This window comes from Ylistrum balloti, unplaced genomic scaffold, assembly GCF_031769215.1.
Source record: "Ylistrum balloti isolate Yb309-2 unplaced genomic scaffold, AGI_CSIRO_Ybal_v1 Utg371588, whole genome shotgun sequence".
NCBI lineage: Eukaryota > Metazoa > Mollusca > Bivalvia > Pectinida > Pectinidae > Ylistrum > Ylistrum balloti.
The window spans coordinates 57,174-84,975 of record NW_026782816.1 but is presented as its reverse complement, the minus strand read 5'-3'; the positions used below and the strand labels follow the sequence as shown (position 1 = coordinate 84,975).

The 27,802-nt window shown below is 35.9% G+C and overlaps 1 protein-coding gene across 1 annotated transcript in view; it reads right to left on the bottom strand.

Annotated features, from left to right (window-relative positions):
- Nucleotides 1-836: 836 nt before the first annotated feature.
- LOC132563108 (neural-cadherin-like) overlaps nt 837-27,802 on the bottom strand; it is a 61,256-nt gene continuing 34,290 nt past the window's right edge. Inside the window, exons 16-35 of the mRNA XM_060227868.1 lie at nt 26,673-26,991; nt 25,875-26,353; nt 25,463-25,704; nt 24,906-25,054; nt 22,717-22,977; nt 20,583-20,801; nt 19,465-19,579; nt 18,957-19,141; nt 17,350-17,570; nt 16,891-17,162; nt 15,822-16,185; nt 15,164-15,397; nt 13,726-13,939; nt 12,321-12,499; nt 11,367-11,670; nt 10,804-11,008; nt 10,109-10,353; nt 9,049-9,177; nt 7,872-7,961; nt 837-7,597 (exon numbers count right to left, since the gene is read on the bottom strand). Coding sequence (XP_060083851.1) covers nt 7,335-7,597; nt 7,872-7,961; nt 9,049-9,177; nt 10,109-10,353; nt 10,804-11,008; nt 11,367-11,670; nt 12,321-12,499; nt 13,726-13,939; nt 15,164-15,397; nt 15,822-16,185; nt 16,891-17,162; nt 17,350-17,570; nt 18,957-19,141; nt 19,465-19,579; nt 20,583-20,801; nt 22,717-22,977; nt 24,906-25,054; nt 25,463-25,704; nt 25,875-26,353; nt 26,673-26,991 — 4,689 coding nt within the window. The 3' untranslated portion in view covers nt 837-7,334. The remainder of the gene's footprint in view (nt 7,598-7,871; nt 7,962-9,048; nt 9,178-10,108; nt 10,354-10,803; nt 11,009-11,366; nt 11,671-12,320; nt 12,500-13,725; nt 13,940-15,163; nt 15,398-15,821; nt 16,186-16,890; nt 17,163-17,349; nt 17,571-18,956; nt 19,142-19,464; nt 19,580-20,582; nt 20,802-22,716; nt 22,978-24,905; nt 25,055-25,462; nt 25,705-25,874; nt 26,354-26,672; nt 26,992-27,802) is intronic.

Sequence of the window (27,802 nt, the reverse complement as noted above, 5' to 3'; positions counted from 1 at the left end):
TCAACAATCTACTAGAACTTACGGGTTCCTTCAAACAACGACGATTGGAGGTAAAGGAGAGAGGAGACTTGCACGAGAAAGTAGAAATAGGGAAATATCTTGTTATTTCTAAGAGTTTATTGCTTTTCCTGAACCAGGTGTAGTTTTCAACATTTTTGATGACGTAAAACAATATCGAATGCTGATTTAAGCTGTATATTTTCGATAAGTGGGTAAGATTGATGTTATATAACATTTTTAAAACATAACTAAATATGACTTTAATATGAATCCCTCCAAACTACAGTGAAGCATCCTGATGTTGTATCCATAGAATCATCAAGCCAGGTGACTCTGAAAATGCATTACAATGTCCCCATGTTAACACTTCAGGAACATACCACACATTCATAGATTGTGGACAACCCATTTTCGTGAAAGTTCCATAAAGTTTACTGTTATCAACCTATTGGTTCAACTATTTTTCATCGCCATCATCTACACATCTCAACGGTCAAAACACATGCTGATAAATGAATATTTAAGCTTTGTGATATAAGGGATATATTATACATATCCCAAATATTCAGCTCCAAGTACACAGTTTCAATTTATCTTGGTAACATTTACCGATGTTTGAACTCTTTATTGTTGATAACATTTACAGTATATCCAGCATTTACATCAATCACAGTTTAAATCTGTTTGTCGTCTGTGTCGTCCGTACGACAAATACTTTGATATATTTAGAAGCAAAACATGTCTACCCTTGATAGTGCAAACTTGATTTTCCATCAACACATGTCTGCCTAAAAAAGGTATTCCCTTTTCGTTAAGAAGAACACAACACATCAACAGTATTTTGTCAATATTTTTTTTATTTAAAAAAGATGATTAATAAACCTGATGAAGGCAGTGAGAATGAAGCTCGTCTGATCTCCTACCCACAATGTGTACTACAAGAAATGGGATCATTTTCTTGTGGTTACTTCAAATTTCTTCAAATGAATTTGGTTTCAACTTTAAATTTTTCATAAGGTTTTTATCAGAAAAATGCAAATGATGAGAAGCTGATGAATATATTGATCATATTAACAAACACTTTCTTTTTGAAGGAGTGGGAATGTCATAAAATAGGGAAAAAAATGATGACATGTATATTATCAAAATTCAGTAAATGCTAACATCTGATTTTGAGATCTCATTAAAGTTGATGATATTCTTCAATGTTACATACATGTATACAGTACCAAGTTTGTGACTATTCACAACATCATGGGCAGGCGACCAGATTTTCTTAATATGAAATCTGAATTGTGTAGTAGTAATCTTGCACAAAAATAGCCATGATAAATAATGTTAATCATTGATATGCCTGTATGCATGCAGTAAATTCACCAACCAAACCTTTGTACACAAAAAACTGACCAGAAATACACATAGGCAAACTGCCGGAAACTCGCTAATGACAGATACAGTCAGCGAATCAAATACAGAGAAATCCATCTTATCATATAGTACAAAAAGATCCCATGTATTAGAAGATTTAATTTTTTTATGTTTTGTTTACAATTTTAATGAATTTAGCCCATTCCTAAATAAATTGATACTTTGCAGAAACCACTACATAAAAATAGATATGGCCGTCTTCCCATTGAATAGTGGAATATTATTTTTTACGATTTGTTTTATATGGAGAAATGGACAAGTATTGTAATTGAAATGGGTTCTTCTGATAAACAGGCCAAACTTCATGATTTTCCAAAGAAGTCGTTAGAAAATATTGAGGATGAAACTCTGAAATTTGTAATCAAATAACATTGATAATGTCTAGTTATATTGTAAACAACAGAATGTTATTATGGGTCTGTTATCAGCTCAACATTAAATGAATAAAACAGATTTCTGTGTACCAGAGCAAGAACAAAACTCTCAAAGGCTGAAATACAGTTTACAACAGACAGCAAATCGCACAATCAAAACACAGCTTCGTTGGTCAATTCTATTTGATTTTCCTTGTGTAGATTTTACAGTCAAATATACAACATTCTCCATATTAATTCTACCTATAATTGTACATAATGTTATAGCAATGATATAAACAAAAATTTACATTCTCCTCATCAGATCAATAATTTAATACAAAACTTTGCTAGTCAATATAAATATTAAATAAGAAAATTGTAGAGTCAAATATGTTTTAATTCAAATATGTTTCAAATACCAAATAAAAAATGAAATTATATGTATTGTCTCTTATCAAATTATCTGGGTTTTTTAATTTACAACTCATTCGAGTCTGACATTAACATTGGAAAAAAAAAAGTTTTTTCTTTATTGCAGGTTTGCCCATTATTCATTACACAAAAATAATTGCTAATAAGTTTAAACGGAGGAAAAGTAAACAAATAAACAAGTAAGCTTTGATAAGAAAACAAAAGGCCTAGTGAGACAAGAGTGCAGTATTGACAGTAAAAATCTGGATACAATCAGTGACTAGATTATCTGGGGTCATAAAGGCCTACTTCATTGAAAACAAAATTATAAAAAGGAAAAACATTACAATGAAACAGACAATTAAATCATGATGAAAAATAACAACGTTCTGCATGGCAAGAGCACAATACTTTGGTTTTAAGTGCTTCTGAAACAAACAAAAATTAAGAAAAAAGCTAAACTAGAAACAAAAGCTTGTGATGATGTACTGTCAACTGATATATCTTAATTGGTTAAATTGGTTTAGATTTAATTCTTTATCACTTAAATTATCTTCATCATAAAAACATTTAAACCACAAATCAGATTTGAAATTAGACTTCACTTATAGCATTTATATCTGGAACAACTGCCAAGAACAAAATTTTTATTTTGACACTGAAAGTGTTTGCCACATTATAAATAATTAGTATCTCCTTATATATACATATATAATGCAGTTCACAGTCCATCTCAATATCTCAGAATAAAAAACCTTAACAAATTGACGTTGTCATTGTACACAATGGTGTTGAATAAATAGTCAAGCTATATCATTCATATGTGTATTCATTATTATTCAAAATGAATCATTTCAAGAGGAAAGCTTGCCCTAAATAAATTAGTTCAAACTAAAAAGATCACATTTTCAAAAAGTTACCATAAAAAAAACCTTCTTGTGTGAGTGTAATTGTGGTTTCCTATCTAAGACATTATACATTTCTACAGTACCTATAGCACTGAGAAAACAACCATTATATTTGCATACAATTTTTTTCTATTAAGTAGTTGTGTTGGTGCAAGTAATCAGTGGCTTAAATGAAGTAAATTTCACACTTTGTTTAATAACAGGACAGTTTTCAGTTCCAACCACATCATGATGAAATTAGGAAATACCGGTACAAATTCATCGGATGTAGGTCTTAATAGGAATGCAAGAAATGTTTTTTAAAATGTCACCTTCATGAAAATTGCTTCCTCTTGTTATTCTGAGAAACACTGAACTGTACATTGCTTTTTGAAAAAAATCAATAATTATAAATAGGTTTAATCGACATATCTACAAATAACAATACTGACTTTTACATTCTAACTAGCTCAAACTTCACAACCATAAAGAATTAACAACGAAAAATAACCAAACTGATGTTTCTGATAACTTCTATTTTACAAAATCTACATGAGCAGGTGTAATATCCTACTCTACTTTCATTGATCAACAATACAGATCAATTCTCTATATATCAACTCTAACATGGCAAGTGTTGTATCATCAAAATTTATACAAAAATTATGCTTTTTCATCTTGCATTCCAAACAAGAATTTATTTAATTTAAAGTGTCATTATTATATACACGAACATGAAAGTACTGTTGAAGCGGGTGAATTTTTCATTAAATCAAACTTTATATTTTTAATCTGTGACTGATTTCACTTTATAATTTAAATGTCTATATATATATATTTTCCAAACAATTGTCATCAGACATTTGAGTAAAACATTTAACCTCTCCAATGTTCTTGATATTGTGAAATTCCTTTTAATGTAATATTTCCTTTAATTGTCACATTCCTGTTAATATCATCTCAGTCTGGGGATATCAATGCAAGGGGATTCTGATATAAAAACAATGATGACATTTACTATAGATTCTGACCAACACTGTGTCATGCCTTTATCTATAGCCTATTTCAAAATACTGAGTCACGCCTTTATCCATAGCCTATTTCAAAAGACTGCAAAGGATGCAAAAAAATTGCATAATTCATAAAAGGTGTAATAAAAAGAATCTCGAAGCACCTGAATGTCAACATAATCATAAGCTTTAGAAGCTGTGTCAGTACAACAATATGTAATGGAAGGGAAATGTTTCAACTCATTTGATGAAATGAATAAGCATCTAATATTGCACACATCAATTTCACAACCGCACAGCTAGATTACAACTCTTATCAGCTATGGTCAAAACAATGAATGATACACAGGACAACGGTCAACACCAGTTGTCCACTAGTTTACATGTATATATGAAGCGTAAGTGAAAAAAAACAATTCTGTTAAATATTGTACGTTTTGTATATTTTCTACAGCTGACTTTACATCAATAAAAAAAATCTAGATAGAACAATATGACTTTTTTCTGAGACAGTGGTTGTAGATAATAAAATGATACAATACCCTGTGTTCTGTCAGTTTTATACTTTAAAAATTTATAACTTGAAGTTTTTCCTTATGTCCATTTTTAACAAAAAAAAAAACACCATCAAATTGCAGTCATTCTCTGCATGACTTCTTATCTTCTCAAGCACAATAATGACAAGGAGCAGATACACATAGCTGTCAAATTAAAACATAGGAAAGCTTGACAATGCAATTAAAGGTTTGATAGCTTAAGTCAATGATGATAACTGTTATTAATCTTTACACTTTTACTGATACGACATGCTCACATCATCATTCAAACACAAAATGGTGTCCATACATTTGGTAAGGATCAGCCGAACATGTCACTTTGTCCTTCTCCTGAAACCTACACGATGGTTAAAACAAATGATATATATTTCATGAAAAGGCAATACTTGAAAAATACATGATCTGCTGTAAAAACAAAACTTCTTCTCAAAATGTATCAAAATATAAAAACTGGTGATAGTATGGCGATTTCATGATGATGAAAACGATACAAGATGAAAATCTCTTAAAATATGTGCGTTAGATGATTTAATGATGAATACTTATTTAGAGTGATACATGTACTTAATCATATATATATATATATTTAAATGGTATTCATTGGTGCATCCTGTTGCCAAGTTGATCACTTTTGGGGAAATAACTTAATAATGAGATGATTTTAGAAAATGAAGAAAATATCTATAGATATCTTATAAGATTGAAAAATTATAGAAAATACGAGGATGCCTTGTGCTAATACATGTTGGTAAATTTGAAAGCATGTGGTTTCAGATTTCAGTCAAAAATTATTCAAAAGAAAATGCATGATCTCAGAAGACTTCTGATATGATGACGTTTAAACATCAATTGCCTCGAATATTTCTATTTTTAAAAGCTGTATTATTAGAATTTCAGCATCAATTAAGCTAATGGTTACGATTACTTGTAAGATGTAATTGGTCAGTGTACAACAGGTCATACTTAACATTTGCAAATGGTGTTAGTTTGAAAATTCTCCTTAGAAAAAAATTCAAGTATGACTACACGATGCACCAAATTTACCATACTCAATATATGAAAAACTTACTAAATATAATATATCTGTCATTTCTCTGGGCACATGGTTTGGTCCATCTGTATACTTAATCACACAACTTCTATAATCTTTTTTATACATTATTTGTCGTTCTCACATCTCACACAATCAATTAAACAGAGAAATACAATAAACTCTCTGTATTTCATCAAATTTTCTTCTTTTTACACAAACTTTCTCTCATATAAACTTTCTACTGTTTTTTTCATATCTATCATGCACAACCTCACTCTGTGACATAAACTTTCAGATACTACTATGAAACATATTCCAAATTGAAAATCTTATAGATCTATTTCATGTTTTGATATGAGGGAAAATATCAATCAGCACTTAACACTGACTACTGGTAATAACTATCTCTCACTTGAACTCCCACTTTCCTGTTGGCATGTGTTCATTTCTAAACACAGTATAAATAATCTATTTACAATCTTTCATTACACTTGTAGGAATGGGTCAAACATTTCACTTCAGAAAGTTTTACAATGATTTCTCAACACATCACATAACAATCAATACCTCCTCATGTACTAAAATTTCAAGAAAGTCATCGACTGGAAAAATCTGACGAATTCCTCAAATCATTCTTGGAAATCACCATTTTGATTTATATTGATTTTTTTGCACAACCTTTGTTTTTACAGGAATATGAGCAACATTTCCTGGAAATATTCCCCCCTATAAGAGTACATGTGGACTTTGTCCACCACGTAAACAGTCTCGTCGAATATATGCATTCTGGGGGAAATTCACATAAAAAGAATCAAAATTTGTTGTAAATCTTCGTGACTGTAGCTTTGAGCACATGTCGCTTAACTACACACATATAATATAAAGTCTTTTTTAATTTTTAGATGAGCAGTGTGCAATCAAAATAATGAGTTATCTCCCTTTGACTTTATGCTGCTCCACATCCACACTCTTGGTAAAAACGTAAGAACAGCAGATAAAATTGTTAACACATTCTGTAACTGCAGCACATAGTTAGGTTAAATACTTTACTGTAGCACAACTCATGCTTAGCACACTGTCCATTTCCTGCTGACAACATAAAACCATTAGAATGGTTATGTTACAACATATGTGCACGGGTAAAATGTGTGTATAAACCCACATTCACACATATACATTGAGAGCTGTTGCAGGATACCTTTCTCTTAGACAGTTGAGTCCCTGACAAGAAAAGATTTGTGTGCTGTCCTGTCTTTTACTTATTTGATATATTTCATATACAAACATCTTTGTTTTTTTCTGTAATTATCACCAATGTCACGAAAGAGAACAGCTCAAATTTTACGTCCTCCACTCAAGAAGGAAATGCATCTGATCTTTACAGGTAGTATTATCCTAACAGAAACAGACGATCGTGGTGTTGATGTCGATCGTAGTTCCATGTACTAATCACGGTGGTTAGATGTCGCCCAATGTCACATTTCACATGAATCTCAACATGGCGTTGATATGTCATGCTGTTTAACCAGGATTGTCGATAAACTGTAGAAGACTCCTTTAATCCTGTAATGGTAGTATATCAGTATAACAGCAACTTAAATGAATCATGTCTCCGTGGGAACATGATAGAATGAAATCTATGATGGCTGGGGTCAAAAACTTTCCTCTGTTGGAACAGATTGGTACATATCTGCTAATTTAGAAAACTTTGGTCCCCAGTCGTCTAGGTACTCGTAATCCTGGTCCCCACCACTGGAACTGGTGTGGAGTGAACTCAATGACCCTAGATCACTGTCTCCACCCTCATATGCAAACTCCATAACATTGTCGTGAGGAGGGGCACTTGAATCATTGTCCGCATCAATCAGACGGTCTTCTATAAAACTTCCCACATCTGGAGTCTCACCAGGACGCACTGAAAACAGAAACAGATATATATTCACTATTTTCTGATAGCACGTTTTAAATTTTCAGATAAGGATTTAAATTCTTCTGAACGGAAATTAAATTTCAGCTTTGTTTTCCTTGTTGCAATAACTGGTAATTAAATTTCAGCTTTGTTTTCCTTGTTGCAATTTAGAAATATATGTTTTCTCATGAAGTTACAGGTATATCAAAAAAGTTTAGAACGTCTACTACAATGAGTAAGAAGATAAAAGAAGAAATAAACCAACACCTACTATACAAACCTTTATCCGGCCGCCCCTGGGGAGGTAAAAGGAAGGGCTGGTCTGGCTTACGTAGGCGAGATATATCATAGCCATCCTGATCCTCTTCACCTGGGGGTCAAAGTTCATACTTAGTAAACCAACAAGGATCTGTTGTTATAATGAGCCGATTCCTACTGAGCTCAGAGCTACAAGACTCATTTATACCCATGATTCATGAAATGATCAGCATGTGTTTTTTATCTGTGACAGAAGTGGACATAACTAGCCCCTGAATATGACACAAGAGATCCGAGAGGGATCTTGGAGCTACCATTGTTTAATCTTTATTTGCTCTTTGAATGTTGGATCTTTTCCCTTTTTCTAAAATGGCAGCCTGGAAGCCATTCAGTTTCCTCTGATCAGTCCCAAGAGCAAACCAGTACGAGGCGAGATCAAAGAGAACATATATATGAAATTTGAGAGATATCCATTCAGTATTTCTTCAGAAATAGCAATTACAACCTGTGCTTAGCAAAATCTAAGATGGCTGCCTGTCAGCCATTTTGTTTTTCTGATCAGTCCCAAACTCAAATTGGCACAACTAGGGACCTAAAAAATCCTAAACATAAAATTTGAGAAAGATCTATACAGTAGTTCTCAAGAAATAGTGATAACAAACTTTCGAAGTCAAAATCTAAGATGTCCGTCTGTTGGCCATTTTGTTTTTCTGATCAGTCCCAAAATCAAATTGTCACAACTAGGAACCAAGAAGAACCTACATATAAAATTTAAGAAAGATCTGTTGGGCACTTCTCAAGAAATAGCAATAACAAACTTTCAAAGTTAAAATACAAGATGGCTGCCTGTCAGCAGTATCTACAGAAGAAAATCTTACTGTTTCTATCATAACCAAAGAAACATCAAAACTGAAAACTGCTCCATAGCAAAAGGCACTACTATACCACTTAATTGACAGTTGTACCAAATTTCATCGAGTTGTCCTGCACTGCTCCAGAAATGTCATGGATTGACAGACAGAACCTGTTTGTTTCTCCTTGGCCACCTTTGTTGGCGCAAGGATAATACATGAAGGAATAGTGACTTTGAAGCAGATGACTTTTTCTGTCTGTTGTCTTGTTTGTTTTCCATTTTACATAGGTAAGTATCATATAATACCAATTAGAGTTAACGACAATGAATGTAATGGATGACTGACCTGCTCCTTCTTCGTCGTGGTCCATAACATTCTCACGGATGTCATCGTATTGGTCGTCATACAAGATGGATTTCTCTTTGTCATGCTTGGTCAGGTTCCAAACCAACAGGAAAACCAGCATCACAATTACTGTAACAAACAACCATACAACACTTTAGTATCTATATATTGTGTTATCAATATCTTCACCATCAAGTTAAATCTGTAGGGATGAAATTTACAACATAAGGGAGATAATCTAGTATCAAATGACTGTGTATCAAAGTTCAATGTCCAAGTTCATCATAAGGGAGATAATCTTGTATCAAATGACTGTGTATCAAAGTTCAATGTCCCAGTTCATCATAAGGGAGATAATCTTGTATCAAATGACTGTGTATCAAAGTTCAATGTCCCAGTTCATCATAAAGGAGATAATCTTGTATCAAATGACTGTGTATCAAAGTTCAATGTCCCAGTTCATCATAAGGGAGATAATCTTGTATCAAATGACTGTGTATCAAAGTTCAATGTCCGAGTGATGATAAGCTGTCATGTAGGATATTGTACAGAATTATCTATACTGATGAACAAACTGTTCAACAGAATTATCTACACTGATGAACAAACTGTTCAGAAAAACTAAAAATCAGAATAACAATTAAATAGCAGTTTCAGCAGACAATGGCAACTGTTGAGTAGGGATCCCCTTCACTGATATTTCTCCTGCTTAAATCTGATGATACACAACAGAAAGGTAAGGAAGTTATTCTCAACCAACTACTTCAAAATGGAATATGACACTATGAAAGTCCATCTTTTAACAGAGTTAAGATCACAATAGAAAACATTAATAAGTCTTGAACACTGCCTACTCATTGACTATTGTGTTCTCTGGAATGTTCATTAACACAGGTAGTCTCTTCCATTGTGATCTCTTGAGTGAATTTCTTATCTAATTTAAGGATTTTGTTAATGAATATTTCCAATCCTTCTGACAGGTATCACTTGGGCTTATAAATCACATTCTGGGTGTTTTAATTATATATCGTGACACTATATATATTTGTATCATACTTACATGCGACAGTGAAGATGCTGACAATGATAATGACAAGAGCCTCAGTGGTGACCCCGGCTGGGATGACCTCCGACTGAGCCTGTTGGTTACATAGCAAGCCGGTCCATCCTGCAGGACAGTTACACATGAAAGTATCTGGGTAGTCGAGCTCTATACAAGTTCCGCCTGAGTAACAAGGGTTGGGGTTACAGTAGTAAATAGGAATACAATTCTCCGCTGTCCCAGGCTCACTTCCAGCTGGACACCTGTAGAAACACAGAAGCAATATAGAAATTTCCATTAATCCTATCATAATGATATCTTAACCACTAAACTTAGTCTGTTCACTCAAATGACTCGATGATCATGAGACTGGGTCTGAATCTCCAACAAATAAGAAAAGTAAGGGATTCCTACTGATGAAGCTACCTCCCTCAGTAACATCATTCACAATCTACAACATGACATGGCAATCTTTTGTAGTCATTTCCTTAAATAACACACTTGTAGTCTTTAGGCCTGTTGTCTATGGGGACAAACCAGTTTAACTTTTTTTAAGATGCAACACTTCAGGTATAAATTCTTGCAGACATCAACACAGGCCTTGAGATCGGTGGACAGGACTGGCTAGAGAGCGTGATACACACACACCTGCTGTCACCCTCACAGTGAAACTCCTTATTTACAGTCAGAGTCATCTCCCTTTAATGACTTACCTACAGTCGCGGTCACCCCACAGTGGCACACACTCCTTACTGATGGGAATACCACTTGAACACAAGTGGCCGGCACAGTCGTCGTCACGGACACAGTTCATCTGGACATTAGGATAAAGGGACAGATCTGCGGCTGGACTGTGAAGATTCTCCTCTACACGCATGGGGAACCATTTATCATCTATGCGAATGTCCGTAATACAAGCTGGAGTAGAATGACGACAGTTTAAATGACATGCATTTACTACATATCGAGAAATTTTCCCAATTTAGTATAATGGTCAGGGTGAATTCAAAATGGGGCAAAAATCTGTTTTTTATAATCCTCAGATCATGAGGCAAATTTTTGTATTATGGTACAAGAACGACAAAACAGCACTGTTGCTCTCATCACTGCAGCAATAAATAAACTACCGTAAATCAAAAGAGTAAGCATTATAAACTTTAAGTCATCACAACACCAAGAAAGACCAACTACCCAAAGTTAAAGCTCTTTATACAAATAAGATAATTACCTCCCTTCTTCCAATTTAATAACACATGACCATTACGTCTACACTTACTGTCTTTTAGACCACGCTTATCGAAAGTTGGAGTGGCATCAAACACGACACGCGCTCCAGCCACAATTTGATCAGTCCGCAGACTGAAGGCCTGACTTTCTCCCTGTTTGCCCCAGGTCTCATTGTAGTAACGACCCTCCCCTCCATCCATCTTCAACTGGAACCACTTGCCAGTACGAGTGAATCTAACGTGGTGCCACTGTCCATTGTTGGCACGGACAGACGATAGAGAGAGGATGTTTGGCATTAGTGGTGCATCATGGTCCTTTAGGTTGTAGGTCACTTGCAGGTGATTGTTGACAATCTGAAATAGTTGTCATGGAAATTTTAACAAAAGGCCTAAAGCCAATAAGGTTTACCTAACAATCAATGCAGCATCATTCTAAATAGTGCCTGCACAAACACTTATATCTCTTCTTTTTTAAATCCTTTCCAGGGTGTGATTTGTAATAAGAGGACAAAAGAGCCTGTATTGCTCAATTGTATTAAGTCAATAACGCAAAACTTAATTCTTTAGAAGTAAAATATTTCCCATGATGAGCTTCACCCTAAAGATACAGCTTCAAATTCCCTAGGGGTAGGGACAGAAATCAGTTAATGTCTTGATGTCCAGAAATGCTGTTCATCTCCTGATGCTAAGCAATGGGGGGGGGGGGCAGCAGACCCACCATTTATACAAACTCTGTTCCCGTTTCCCCAAGGATGCTTCAGTTGCAATATATAATAAAAGTTGACAGACGATGGCTCGCCGTGGTAAAATTAAACAACTTTCTCAGAATTCCTTATATCATATCCTTCTTACTTATGATAGTAATTAATCATTATTAGAAGTCCTGAATCAAGACTGTTTATTTCAGAAAAGCTGATTTATTTTCCTCCATACATGATACGTTCTGCGTCTATGTAGCTTTTAAAGACGGTTAAGACAGCTACGGATTTCTGTAAATTCTGTACCTCTAGTGTAATATACTCTTTGGATGTCGAGGGGAGGTGGAGCAGAATTCCGCCATCAGCATCACGTGTGCGGAAACTCATCTGGACGGAGATTGTCATCTCTTGCAGAGTGTTGTACATTTCATTTTTTAGAATCCAAGACATGAAGCCATGGTCCTTTAAGTCACGAACTGTTGTATCTACAAAATATACCACAGAATGTACACACAACATACCACAGAATGTACACAACCAACCACAGAATATACACAACATACCACACAACATACCACAGAATGTACACAACATACCACAGAATGTACACACATACCACAGAATGTACACAACATACCACAGAATGTACACAACATACCACAGAATATACACAACATACCACACAACATACCACAGAATGTACACAACCAACCACAGAATGTACACAACATACCACAGAATGTACACAACATACCACAGAATGTACACAACATACCACAGAATGTACACGACATACCACAGAATGTACACAACATACCACAGAACATACCACAGAATGTACACAACATACCACAGAATGTACACAACCAACCACAGAATGTACAAAACATACCACAGAATGTACACAACCAACCACAGAATGTACACAACATACCACAGAATGTACACAATATACCAAAGAATGCACACAATATACCACAGAATGTACACAACATAGTACACAACCAACCACAGAATGTACAGACCATGTTTTTTATCTAACAGTAAAATATATGCTTTGTGTATGGCTTGAACCATAACATCCCTGACAAATAAAACTTGAGATGTCCTTGAAGTCAAAATGTAACAGGTGAAAGCTTTTTAAACTACAAAAGTGGCATTCTCTTGATCACAAACTGTTCCACTGATCGTAATTCATAATCAGGATTTGTCATGCTTGCTACCTTCTTGTGTCACACTTGCTACCTTCTTGTGTCACACTTGCTACCTTCTTGTGTCACACTTACTACCTTCTTGTGTCACACTTGCTACCTTCTTGTGTCACACTTGCTACCTTCTTGTGTCACACTTGCTACCTTCTTGTGTTACACTTGCTACCTTCTTGTGTCACACTTGCTACCTTCTTGTGTTACACTTGCTACCTTCTTGTGTCATGCTTGCTACCTTCTTTTGTCACTATTGCGACCTACTTGTGTCACACTTGCTACCTTCTTGTGTTACACTTGCTACCTTCTTGTGTCACACTTGCTACCTACTTGTGTCACACTTGCTACCTTCTTTTGTCACTATTGCGACCTACTTGTGTCACACTTGCTACCTTCTTGTGTTACACTTGCTACCTACTTGTGTCACACTTGCTACCTTCTTTTGTCACTATTGCGACCTACTTGTGTCACACTTGCGATCTAACTGTGTCACACTTGCTACCTACTTGTGTCACACTTGTTGGATCCTTTGTACTTTGGTCGGTAGCCTGGTTTACAGTGACATTTAAAGTCGTTACTATTCCAGTGGACAAGTTCACACGTTCCGTGAGGACCACAAACACCTCTCCTCCTCTCATCCTCACAATGGCGGTCTTCCTGAGGGCAGTCATTTTCATGGTTCAGACCGGGGTGGTTTCGGCTTGTGTATAAGTCATAAAGCTGTAAACAATATAACAAACTATGAATTCTGTTTGAGGATGATGTGCTTGCTAGATCTGTGTTATTTTGTTTTTACAGAACATCTGTTAAACACTGTACCTTAACGAGAAATCAACCTTACACAATTCCATCTTACAATGTGCTTAACTTCAAAACCAAAAGTTGTATAGGTGTTCTGTTAATTATCTACATGTATCTCAATTTATAAATAGCTCACTTTGAATGTTGTGCCTTACCACTTGAATACTACAACACAGACAATTGGCACTAAACCACATCAGTTAATTGTTTGGGGAAGTGAACCTATGACAGTGAAACTGGTCTTTCAGTCAACAAGCCAAGGTACTATCAACTGATATGTGGCACCTACTTTGACTATCAAAGTTTGTGGCTTTAATGGGTATTCCAAAGGAACCAAGTGCCTTTGATCACTGAATTAATAAGTCACTTAGAACAAAAAAACTACTCAAGTCTGAAAGAGTCCAGGAAATTTCACCTCATTTCAGATAAAAAAAAAGGTTACGTTTGAAAACATTATGCTCTGCTCTCATTTCGTTGGATTTGGAATGAAATGAAAAATTTGACCAAAGCTACAGCCTCCATATTTTGACCATTAAAAAGATAGCTAGGAATTCTGTCAGAAATTTGAAATTAACAAGAAGCCCATTGGGCCTGTATTCCTCACATGGGTCGCAAGTGTTTGACCTTAGTAGAAGTGGAATAATTTTAAATATTTCTCCAGGGGAGTCAGACCATTGATTTACACACAATTGTATCCCCTCAATTCCATGATGCTTCAGAAAAAATTTCCTTTCAACAGAAAAAGACTTCCCACCTATTTCCCTGTCATACCTAATTGACACTGCCTAGAAGGCCCAAAGGGTCTAACCCTTCATTTATACAAAATTGAGTCCTCTTTACCTAAAAATGCTTCTGATCTAATTTAGACAAAATGCTGACATTTCATAGAGGGAGGATTTGAAAGACTTTGCCTCCTTTCCTCTATTGGGTCCCACCCCTCTAATCCTATGGGGCCATGATCCATCACTTACACAAAAATAATTCCCCTTCCTCAAAAATGCTGCCGACCAATTTTGTTTAAATATACACAGTCATTCATAACTAATAGCAATTTGAAGGAAAGTTAACAGATGGACAGATGAGCTAAGAATGTAACTGAATTGGACTGATTGACCTTTTGCCCCCATGGTTTTGTCAACGTACCTCCCCATTGTGGTATAAATTCCTGATACACCCAAAGAAGCTCTGATTGGTTATTCCAGTGGGATATGGTGGTGTGACATAGCGACCACCCATCTGTAACATGGTGTTTACATTCAGGTACTTGTTACGCCCGCGAGTGCTGCCTGTGATCTCACATGGCTGCCGATCCTCCTTCGACTCACTACCACGCTCAAAAACAGACGAACGACACTGGTCCACTGTCATGGTGACCATCTGTAAGTAATATACAATGGTTATCATAAAATTTCTATGGAACAACACGGTAGCTATGACGATAAGATTTAATAGAAACTGGACAACCAGCAAGCCATAATACAGATGTTTTGCTAATTTAAATGTAAAGTGTATTATGTCTTGTAACATGTAGAAAGTTGGCGCCATTCATGAACTTCAGCATGGATGAGATGAATATCTTCCAACATGAAACTGACAGTTCAGTCTTGGGGATGTATTCTTATGACTGGTCGTGTGTCAAACTCTATGTTTTGACAACTTAAATCCTGACAATATCATTCTACTACAAGTAAAAACCAACAAACTTCTGAACAGAATCAGATATGGTTAAGAAAAAAATTATCAAAAATGAAGCATTTCCAAAAATTCCTATCAATTAGAGCTCACTCTGCCTACGACTTACCCTTCCTTTACGGACAATGTCAATGTGATGCCAAACACCATCGCTGAGTTTCTTAAGTCGTGTGATTTGATTTTTGTCTTTACCGTCCAGGGGCATCATAACTTTGCCAGTTCCATGATCAACCTGTAACCGTGGATACCCATTAACTAGCTCCAGGGCAATAAAATCACGTGGGACATTTCGCCCAATTTGTTCCACAGGTCCATTGTAGAAAATAAGACCATTTTCGACAGTGGTAATAAACTCAATGCTAGTGGTGCTATATTCACACTGAGCCAAGGCAGGGTATAAAGCGTAACCACCCTTAAAACTGTGTCGAGTCTTCTGACAACGCTTTCCATCAAATCCAACTGGGCACTGACAGCTGAAAAATAGAAAATCAAAAATAAATCAAAGTACTGAAGGACAAACATGTTGAGAATATATATATATTTGTAACTTTGAATGTGAAAAAATGAAACTCGACGTTGCTAACTATATTATTTTAAGATCTTTTGAAGAGTCACTGTCACTGTTTGTCAAAAACAGAATAGATGTCAGTGATCCCATAATGCTGTGCGTTCTGCCATATTGTCTTGTCTCAAAGATTCAACTTGAAACCAGAACAATGCTAGTTAGTGATTCACTTAAATCTTAATCTCAGTAGTTTAAAGTACACCTAGCCTTTCATATTTAGCATGCTTAACACTGTTCTGAAAGATGGCAGCATTATCTATAACACAGGACTGACACCTGCGGTCAGATAACTTGTTGGACAATATGAACCAATCAGAAAGCTAGGATCCACATTTAGGGGCTGTGAATATAGGCTGAAACTGTTACACCTGGACTAAAAATTGTGCTGCGTTTTTGTAATGATAAACCGTGAAACAGGTCAAAATTTATTTCAATACGATTTATGATTGTATGAAATGTTTCTTTCCTTACTTTCCTGACAACAACCAACACTCAGTGATGTTAACCTATGATACATTAAATGGAAGGTCAAACTTGTGTCCTAGTCATGTACAGAAGGTATTAACTTCAATCATTTTCAATGAAACTCCGAAAACAATTTGAGAAAACTTACGTGACCTCGCCCCAGTTGTCTCGGGAACAGGTGCCTCCATTATAGCAGTACCCAGCCTTGCACATGAGTGGTTTGGAGAAATCTCGAGCTTTACATATACAGTCAGTACTGATCATTGTAGACACACCCACAAAGCTCTGCCCCTTTGTGTTAACGAGACTTGGACGATTGTCTACAAATAAGTTGTTGGTGCAGCCTCCACTTTCACACACCTCCTTGACACAGAGGTCAATGCTCACCATTTCTATCTTGCCACCTGATACCGCTTCAAACTGGAACAAAAATAAAATTGTGATTTTTGCTTAAGCAGTAAGTTCTATTCGGTTAGATTTTATAAATCACAAGTACAGGACCGACTGAAGTTGGTTAATCTGACTTCAGTTGCTTACTTTCCAATATGTACTTGGAATACAGAAAGACGTACTGACATGTCTTGATGACCTGCGAACTATCGCTTACCTCATCCTTGTACGTCATAACTGTTCCGTCAAGCTTGCTAGCTGGATACCAAGGCGATCCATGAGCTGCATATCTGATATCTGTATATGAGCCATTATTCATCACGCTAAAAATGGCCACGTTTTTCTCTCGTACTCCTAGTCGCCTGGCAAGAAGAGACTTGAATTGGTTGTAACTACTTCCAGCAGGTCCCTCCTCCATAAATGCTTCAGCACTTGTGCCTATAGAGATATACAAAAACAATAATAGTAGAGAGCTTCCTGTTATTGCTCCATGGAGCCTTGGTCAAATGTATAACTGGTGTTGATGATTACTGGAGACATGTCCTTAACATATTTTTTTTGTTGTATTCAATTCTATTGTATTTCATTTCTAATGAAATTTTCAGGTGGAGAACATCATTGAGAAAAAGGGCCTGTAGTATAAACTACTGTTCAACAAGCAACATCTTTGAGTTCTTTAAAGGGTTAAACCTTAGGATAAAACCTGGTGCTACATATCTATAATTACTCCATCTTAAGTCTTCTTTTTTATATTTTACATTTACTTTATCTCAAGTCTTCTGTTTTATATTTTACATTTACTTTATCTCAAGTCTTCTGTTTTATATTTACTTTATCTCAAGTCTTCTGTTTTATATTTACTTTATCTTCATATTCTTCTGTTTTATATTTACTTTATCTCAAGTCTTCTGTTTTATATTTACTTTATCTCAAGTCTTCTGTTTTATATTTACTTTATCTCAAGTCTTCTGTTTTATATTTCATATTTACTTTATCTCAAGTCTTCTGTTTTATATTTTAAATTTACTTTATCTCAAGTCTTCTGCTTTATATTTATATTTATCTCAAGTCTTCTGTTTTATATTTACTTTATCTCAAGTCTTCTGTTTTATATTTACTTTATCTCAAGTCTTCTGTTTTATATTTACTTTATCTCAAGTCTTCTGTTTTATATTTACTTTATCTCAAGTCTTCTGCTTTATATTTCATATTTACTTTATCTCAAGTCTTCTGCTTTATATTTCATATTTACTTTATCTCAAGTCTTCTGTTTTATATTTTAAATTTACTTTATCTCAAGTCTTATGCTTTATATTTACTTTATCTCAAGTCTTCTGCTTTATATTTCATATTTACTTGATCTCAAGTCTTCTGTTTTATATTTACTTTATCTCAAGTCTTCTGTTTTATATTTACTTTATCTCAAGTCTTCTGTTTTATATTTACTTTATCTCAAGTCTTCTGTTTTATAATTACTTTATCTCAAGTCTTCTGTTTTATATTTACTTTATCTCAAGTCTTCTGTTTTATATTTACTTTATCTCAAGTCTTCTGTTTTATAATTACTTTATCTCAAGTCTTCTGTTTTATATTTACTTTATCTCAAGTCTTCTGTTTTATATTTACTTTATCTCAAGTCTTCTGTTTTATATTTACTTTATCTCAAGTCTTCTGTTTTATATTTACTTTATCTCAAGTCTTCTGTTTTATATTTACTTTATCTCAAGTCTTCTGCTTTCTATTTTCACAGTTTGTCTTTTGCCATGAAAACAAAAGTTTCTACACAACCAATATTGTATGTGATACAGTATGAGAAATCCTTACCAGACAATCTAACGGACCCTGAACTGAACACAGCATCATCGTCTATCTCCTGTACCGTCACATGGATGGTGGCTGTGGCGTTACGATGACTGAACACGACATGATCATACACAAGGACTTTGAACTCGTAATATCCACCGGGCACGCCTTTCTTCATTGTAATGGTCCCATTCTCTTTTGATACACTGAAAACAGCGAAAACAACCATGTAAGGAAATAAATACCGATGACTTATTATCTGATTTTGTTTATTTGTAAATACTTATTAACATCTTTAATGCATTTAAGGAAAAAAAGAAGGAAGATCGTTGTGTACCACCTCTCTGTAAAAGTGTGTATCATCTTAGTACAGGATCATTCCAAATGTTCTGGTCTACAAGATATTGATCTCAATCAAATACAGAAAGGTCATGTTTGACCTCTGTTAACTGGAGAAGAAGAGTTGAATTTTGATTGTCATCAAATTAATTTTGACAAAATGAAAGTCAACAACCATTCTCAAACATACTTGAAGAATCGTGCCATGTCCTTCGGTCCGATGAAGTAGTACCATTTGTCCTTGAAGTCCCAATCATCCGGGTCATTAGCATTGGCTCTGCCTATTTCAATGTTGCTAAACAAACCTAGACAGCGAACAAAAACTCAGAAACATTAGCAGACGTTTTCTTGTGGGAGGTTACAAACTTCATAACTCAGAAACATTAGCAGATGTTTTCTTGTGGGAGGTTACAAACTTCATACATGTCTAATATCAGTGACGTAACATTGACATGATATAAATTGTTATTCAGGAGAGAGACATTGTTGTACTAATACTGGACTGACAGAGGTAAGAACCCGTGTCTGGTATAGCCTAAACTCAATATCACTTCATCTCTTCTGGAATATAATACAACAAAAACAGATCCAGTATAATTTATATGTTTCAAATGACTTGGTTAATGTTTTCTGCAGACAGAATATTCGCATTAAAGCGTCGGGTTAAAAAAAGTAAACGAAGGTAAAGGTAGAGATGATTGGTTCACATCTGTGAGAAAATATCAGTAAACTAAAGATATGTGTCAGTATACTAAGAATGCAGTCTCGAGAACCATGTAACAATTCAAAACATAGGACTTCAATAGCAGTAACGACGTCCATCAACTACACATCAAGTTTTCATGAGATGTCAGAGAAAGTACACAGATTTTTGTGATGAAAAGGTTTACACAATTATAGTAGTAAAGAAAATAAGAAAATATCGCAAAATTTCCAAAGTGTTCCTCGTTTATTTTCCGTGCCTGATATTGAGTCCCTCTAGCTTTGTAGTTCTTAGAAATCATATGAAGGCCTTTTCCGTCTCGAGGCATGTATTTAAGTTTTTAAAAGTTGTTTTGAGGTCAACGATTTTCACCTTTCTAATGTGATGTCCTATTGGTGTAAAGTGGCGAGAAACTGGCTTGTGTTGGTTATGGTTTTCAACCAAAATGGCCTTGGAACTATTCATGGAGAGTTTTGAAAAATGTGATGATAATTTCAACTCCCTATATATGATCAGAAAATGTTTTGAAACAGGTGTATAGACAAATTCTCAATGTTTCTCCATTATCATGACAGTCAGTTCCAATATATCCAGTCTATCTGTACCTTTGTAATTGTAAACGAAGATGTCCTTAGATCCGTCTGTGTGCTGGTTGTTGTTTTTATCGCCAATCTCGATGGTCAACGTACTGGTACCAGTCATGCTAAGTGGATGATAACCTCCCATATCAGTCATCACTATAGGAAGGTAATAAAACTTTTTCTCCTCTCGAAGGAAACGATTCTGGGCGTAGATAGTCCCTGTTCCATTACTGCCATCACCAGCTGAACAATAGAAAGCCAGACACATTTGACAAATACTACATATTAGTTCATATCGTAATCATGAGTCTTTAAACATTCCCGCAAATTCTTAAAACTGTAATTCAGTAGTTGTTGATTGTGAAGTAATTATACGAAGTTGTTCTGTTTAAAATCAAATAAAATACTATTGCATTGTATCACAAACTCGTCCTTACTTTGAATCAAAGTTTCTATAGTGAAATAAACAAAGGGCCATAACTCTTGTTCAAATCACCAAATCAAAACCCCGTTCAAGAAAACACAACTTCATATCATGGTGATTAAGCCTACCAAGTTTCATAAAGATCGGCTGAAAAATGTAGGAGGAGATCACTGGGCAAATAAAAGTTTACAACAGATACCGGATGGACGGACAGCGCCATACCATCATATGTCCGTCTTTTGACAGGCGTATAAAAAGAAACAAGAGGCCCATGGGCCTTAACGGTCATCTGACAAAAAGCAAGCCAAACCTAGAAAGTGGGTTGAGGTCATTCATTTGAACAAACTTGGTAGCCTCTCCTCCAAGCATCTTACAGGCCCAATATCAGCACTCATGGACTTTTGCTTGTTGAGAAGAAGTCGTTTGTATATTTTAACATATTTGACCCCTGTGACCTTGAAAGTGGGTTGAGGTCATTCATTTGAATAAACTTGGTAGCCTTTCCTCCCAGCATGCTACAGACCCAATATCGGCACTCATAGACTTTTGCTTATAGAGATGAAGTCCTTTGTATATTTTAACATATTTTACCCCTGTGACCTTGAAAGTGGGCCAAGGTCATTCATTTGAACAAAATTTGTAGGGATCCATGCCAGCATGCTATGGGCCAAGTATTAGCCCCCTAGGCCTTCTATTATTTGATTAGAAGTTATTTAAAGCTTTTGACATTTTTGCACCCTGCGACCTTGAAATTTGTTCAAGGTCATTCAATTAAATAAACTTGGTAGCCTTTCCTCCCAGCATGCTACAGACCCAATATCGGCACTCATAGACTTTTGCTTATTGAGATGAAGTCCTTTGTATATTTTAACATATTTGACCCCTGTGACCTTGAAAGTGGGCCAAGGTCATTCATTTGAACAAACTTTGTAGGGCTCCATGCCAGCATGCTATGGGCCAAGTATTAGCCCCCTAGGCCTTCTAGTATTTGAGAAGAAGTTATTTAAAGATTTTGACATATTTGACCCCTGTGACCTTGAAAGTTGTTCAAGGTCATTCATTTAAACAAACTTGATAGCCCTTCATCCCAGCATGCCACAGGCACAATATCAGCAATCTGAGCCTTTTGGTTATTGAGAAGAAGTTGTTTAAAGATTTTAACATATTTGACCCCTGTGACCTTTAAAGTGGGTCAAGGTCATTCATTTGAACAAACTTGGTAGTCCTTCATCCCAGCATGCTACAGGCCTTATTTTAGTTGCCTGGGCCTTTTGATTACTGAGAAGAAGTCCTTTGAAGATTTTAAGACATTTGACCCCTGTGACCTTGAATGAAGGTCAAGGTCATTCTTTTTAACAAACTTGGTAGGGCTTCATCAAAGCAAGCTACAGGCCAAATATTAGTTGCCTGGGCCTTCCAATTATTGAGAAGAAGTCGTTTGAATGAAAAGTTTACGGACGGCGCACGGTGGACGGCGCACGGCGGACGACGACGGACGAAACATGATGACTATAGGTCATCGGACCCTTTGGGTCAGATGACCTAAAAAACCACAAACACACATCTCCTGGGTTTTTATAGCACACACGGCAAAAAGAATGTAATTATAAATCGGGTTAAGATTTGCTATAAATATCCTAACACCAGAATACCTGCTTTACTGTATGATTGAATCTCTCAAAATCTAGTTTTCTCTGATCTGACACTGTCAATGACATCACAAATTCTACTCACATTGGTTAAATATCAAGGTAAAGTTCTGCATGCCATTTCTATCACAGGTCGGATTATCTGCACAATCAGGCAGATAGAACTTAAATGGAGGTCCATGTGGACGTGTGTCCCGATCTCGTGCTTTGAAGGTTAACACTTGTTGGGGATAGGGGTCATCCTCCATCACGATTGGTCGATAATTCTCTGCAAATGTTGGAGCCTCATCATTGAGATCAGCCACATTCAGGATGAGAGTAGCTGTTCCAGTTAAAGGTGGGTCACCTGCAAAAAATATGGTGAAACAATTTTGAAATATAAATCTGAAATCTGATTAAGGCTATCAACATCATGTATATCATAAATGATGGTAAACAACAGGAAGTAAGGCTCGCATCCTGATGCAATTTTCAGACTACAACCAAACCACTGATACCGAACCTTATCTGGACTGCATACTCTGAAATGCTTGCCAGGGTATCATGTCCTTATTGATTTCCAACTCCTGGTGAGGTTTATAAAACCTTTCTAAGTTGACTAAAATCCTTTGACCTTACTTTATATCTTGCACCTTGTCCCAGTCAAAACACTTATACAACTTAAACACCTTGTCCCTGATTTAAACAGTTAAACACCTTGTCCCTGATTTAAACAGTTAAAACACCTTGTCCCTGATTTAAACAGTTAAACACCTTGTCCGTGATCTAAACAGTTAAAACACCTTGTCCCTGATTTAAACAGTTAAACACCTTGTCCCTGATTTAAACAGTTAAAACACCTTGTCCCTGATTTAAACAGTTAAAACACCTTGTCCCTGATTTAAACAGTTAAAACACCTTGTCCCTGATTTAAACAGTTAAAACACCTTGTCCCTGATTTAAACAGTTAAACACCTTGCCCCTGATCTAAACAGTTAAACACCTTGTCCCTGATTTAAACAGTTAAAACACCTTGTCCCTGATTTAAACAGTTAAACACCTTGTCCCTGATCTAAACAGTTAAAACACCTTGTCCCTGATTTAAACAGTTAAACACCTTGTCCCTGATTTAAACAGTTAAACACCTTGCCCCTGATCTAAACAGTTAAACACCTTGTCCCTGATCTAAACAGTTAAAACACCTTGTCCCTGATTTAAACAGTTAAAACACCTTGTCCCTGATTTAAACAGTTAAACACCTTGTCCCTGATCTAAACAGTTAAAACACCTTGTCCCTGATTTAAACAGTTAAAACACCTTGTCCCTGATTTAAACAGTTAAACACCTTGCCCCTGATCTAAATAGTTAAACACCTTGCCCCTGATCTAAACAGTTAAAACACCTTGTCCCTGATTTAAACAGTTAAAACACCTTGTCCCTGATTTAAACAGTTAAAACACCTTGTCCCTGATTTAAACAGTTAAACACCTTGCCCCTGATCTAAACAGTTAAAACACCTTGTCCCTGATTTAAACAGTTAAAACACCTTGTCCCTGACTTAAACAGTTAAACACCTTGTCCCTGATTTAAACAGTTAAAACACCTTGTCCCTGATTTAAACAGTTAAAACACCTTGTCCCTGATTTAAACAGTTAAACACCTTGTCCCTGATTTAAACAGTTAAACACCTTGTCCCTGATTTAAACAGTTAAACACCTTGCCCCTGATCTAAACAGTTAAACACCTTGTCCCTGATTTAAACAGTTAAACACCTTGTCCCTGATCTAAACAGTTAAACACCTTGCCCCTGATTTAAACAGTTAAACACCTTGTCCCTGATCTAAACAGTTAAACACCTTGCCCCTGATCTAAACAGTTAAACACCTTGACCCTGATTTAAACAGTTAAACACCTTGTCCCTGATTTAAACAGTTAAACACCTTGCCCCTGATCTAAACAGTTAAACATCTTGCCCCTGATTTAAACAGTTAAACACCTTGTCCCTGATTTAAACAGTTAAACACCTTGCCCCTGATCTAAACAGTTAAAACACCTTGTCCCTGATTTAAACAGTTAAAACACCTTGTCCCTGATTTAAACAGTTAAAACACCTTGTCCCTGATTTAAACAGTTAAACACCTTGTCCCTGATCTTAACAGTTAAACACCTTGTCCCTGATTTAAACAGTTTAAAATCTTCTCCCTGACTTTAACAGTCTAACACCCTGTCCTTGGTTGACTGTTTGGCTCATTGATACTTCTTGGTAAAATCTATCCCACCCTGACACTAACTGACCTTTGTCAATGGCGAGCACTTCAACAGTATATTTTGAGCTAGTCTCCCTGTCCAGCGTCTGTCCATCCAAACCTTTCTGGATCTTAACGTAGCCCTTGTTGCCTTGTTGTTCAACATAAAACCGATCTGAGTAGTCAGCTATAGCAAACCTGCAACAGATTGTTTATAAATTATGTCATAAACATATCAGTCTTCATTCTTTTCCGTTGAACATTTTTTTTAGATCAATGATACAGCAATTGGCATATTCATCATATGTCGTTTCACAAAAATTCTGAAAAATGCACTGTACTTGAAGACCAATCTTTTATCACAACAGTAAGATCATTTTACCACTAAATATTGGCAAAACTGTGAATCCAGTGAAGGAAGCACTAAAGATTACATAAAGAAACAACTTTACCAATCAACATCTTATTGCGAAAATTTATGTTTATAATGACAATTATTTTTCCGGTAAAATTTTAGAAATATAAACTTATTTCAAACTATTTAAATTTAATCACAAAAGAAAGCAGTTTTGAGCAGGGCGAGTCAATAACAAGTGAGGGTCGTACGTGAAATCGTTGTTTGGAGGGCTGTCCTTATCACTGGCCGCAAATGTATAGAGCAACGTCCCTTCCTCGATGTTTTCATTGAAGTCCATGATCTTAACAGTATCGGTGAACTTTGGTGGTTCATCATTGGCATCTGTGACTGTAATCTCAACGAAGGCATGATCTTCATGAAGAGGGTTAGAGTCTCTTGCCTTCACAGTCAGATTAAAGAACCTTTGGTTGACATTTTCGTAGTCCACAGGCTGAGGGTATAAGAGAAAGGGTTATTCAAATGTATTCTTTAGAGTGAAGAACCAGAAGAAACTTTTTGCTACACACGTATCATCATTTAGAAAGAAATATTAAAAATTCTACCATCAGAATAATGAATTTATGACGAGGATTATTAAAGAAAAGCCTTGTACAGACTCACATTGAACACATTGATGACACCAGCGTTGGATGGTAACGTAGTGATGGAAAAGAAACTCAGATCACTTTGTAGGGTGTATGTTAGCTTGGCATTCTCCCCAATATCATCATCTGTGGCGGACACCGTAATGACTGGACCACTTTTCTGACTCTCTGAGAGTGTGACACGGTAGATCTTCTGCAGAAATACTGGAGCCTCATCGTTTTCGTCAGAGACTTTAATAGTCACTGTGGCCGTGCTACTTCTCTGTGGGACGCCACGGTCAAAGGCTATCACCTGTAGGTAGTATCGGTCCAACACCTCACGGTTCAGGATGTCTGTGTTGGAGTACACCAGACCAGACGACTCCTGGATCTTAAACAGGTAGTCCCCATTATTGGGATTGGATGGTGTGTTACCTCTTCCATCTATCTGATAGTAAACGGTTCCATTCATTCCTAAATCATAATCCTTGGCTCGCACCGTCATAATATTCTTCCCTACAACATAAAAAAAAAATCTTATTAAAACGCTCATCTCTTTATGTCTTATGTCTTTCATCATTCAAATGGAAATAACTTTAAATTGCTTTTTTTCTTATGTCTGATGTAATGACAAAAAGTTTTCAATTTTACTCGCAGTTATAAAATGTGGAAAAGCATGTTACCTGTTTCCCATGCTTTCTGATAAAAACACAACTGAAAAGACTGAAAAGAGCACGAAATTACAAACTACAAACATAATAATGCCACTCAGACAAGAAGAAATATTATGTCAACCTTATCATTTTCTTGTATCTCCATTTCAAACAAATCTTACTTTTAGCCGAATTTTCTGGAACATATCCTGTTAGATTTCCAACAAACAATGGAGCATTGTCATTGATATCCTTCGGTTGAACTTTCACGTAAGCGTAGCCAATCAGTGACTGTGGATTTCCAGGTTCATCTTCAACAATAATGTTAAACTGGTACTCAGCTCGACCATTCGGGAGATCACGGTCAAGACTACGTTTCAAGAAAATCCTGCCATCCTCTGGACCGATGGTGAACATTGGGTTAGAAGGATCTTGGTCATCAATGTTTAGACTGTACCGAAAGTTGTGTGGACGGTCAATGTCTTTGTCTGTAGCACTGACCTGCAAAATACAAGAATTTCAGTGAAGCTGATGAATGCCGATAAATTAACAAAGGGCCATAACTCTAATTAAGATGTTGCAGGCCCAGAATTTGGTTTACTGCAAATTCTTTTAATATGTTTCATAAGTCTCATGTTCTTTGCTCTAGATGAGAATTTTTAAACAAAGGGCAATAACTCTGTAATTAAGGGGTTGTGGGCCCTATTATTGGAACACTGCATAACATCTAAACAGGATCAATGTATACATTATCCTAATTTAAACAAAGCAAGGTAATGCTCTTGACATGAAATTTCAACAAAGGGTAATAACTGTAACTGAGGGGTCGAGGATCCTGAATTTAGTCCACAGCACGTTCCCTTAGTATGACCAATGTATAAACAGTTTCACGATCCTTGCTTAACTGTGGGCAAACTGTGGGCAAAGTTATGCTCCGGACGTGAAAGAGCAGGAGGGCAAGCTGACAGACGGACAAATGGCGGCAGCGATAAGCTGTATGTAATTCTCATCATATAGCGATGACAAAGTTTCTGAGTCAAAATCTAAGATGTCCATCTGTCAGTCATTTTGTTTTTTCTGATCAGTCCCAAAATCCAATGGGCACAACTAAGGACAACCTACATATGAAATTTAAGAAAGATCCATTACCTACTTCTCAAGAAATGGCAGTAACAAACTCAATCGAAACAAGAGATCCCAGAGGGATCTTGGCGCCCACCATTTGAGGATCTGTTTTCAGTTCTTGAAGATTTTTTTTTGTTTGTTACAGGTGTTGTAAATGTTCATGAACTGGTCTTCATTGAATGTACTC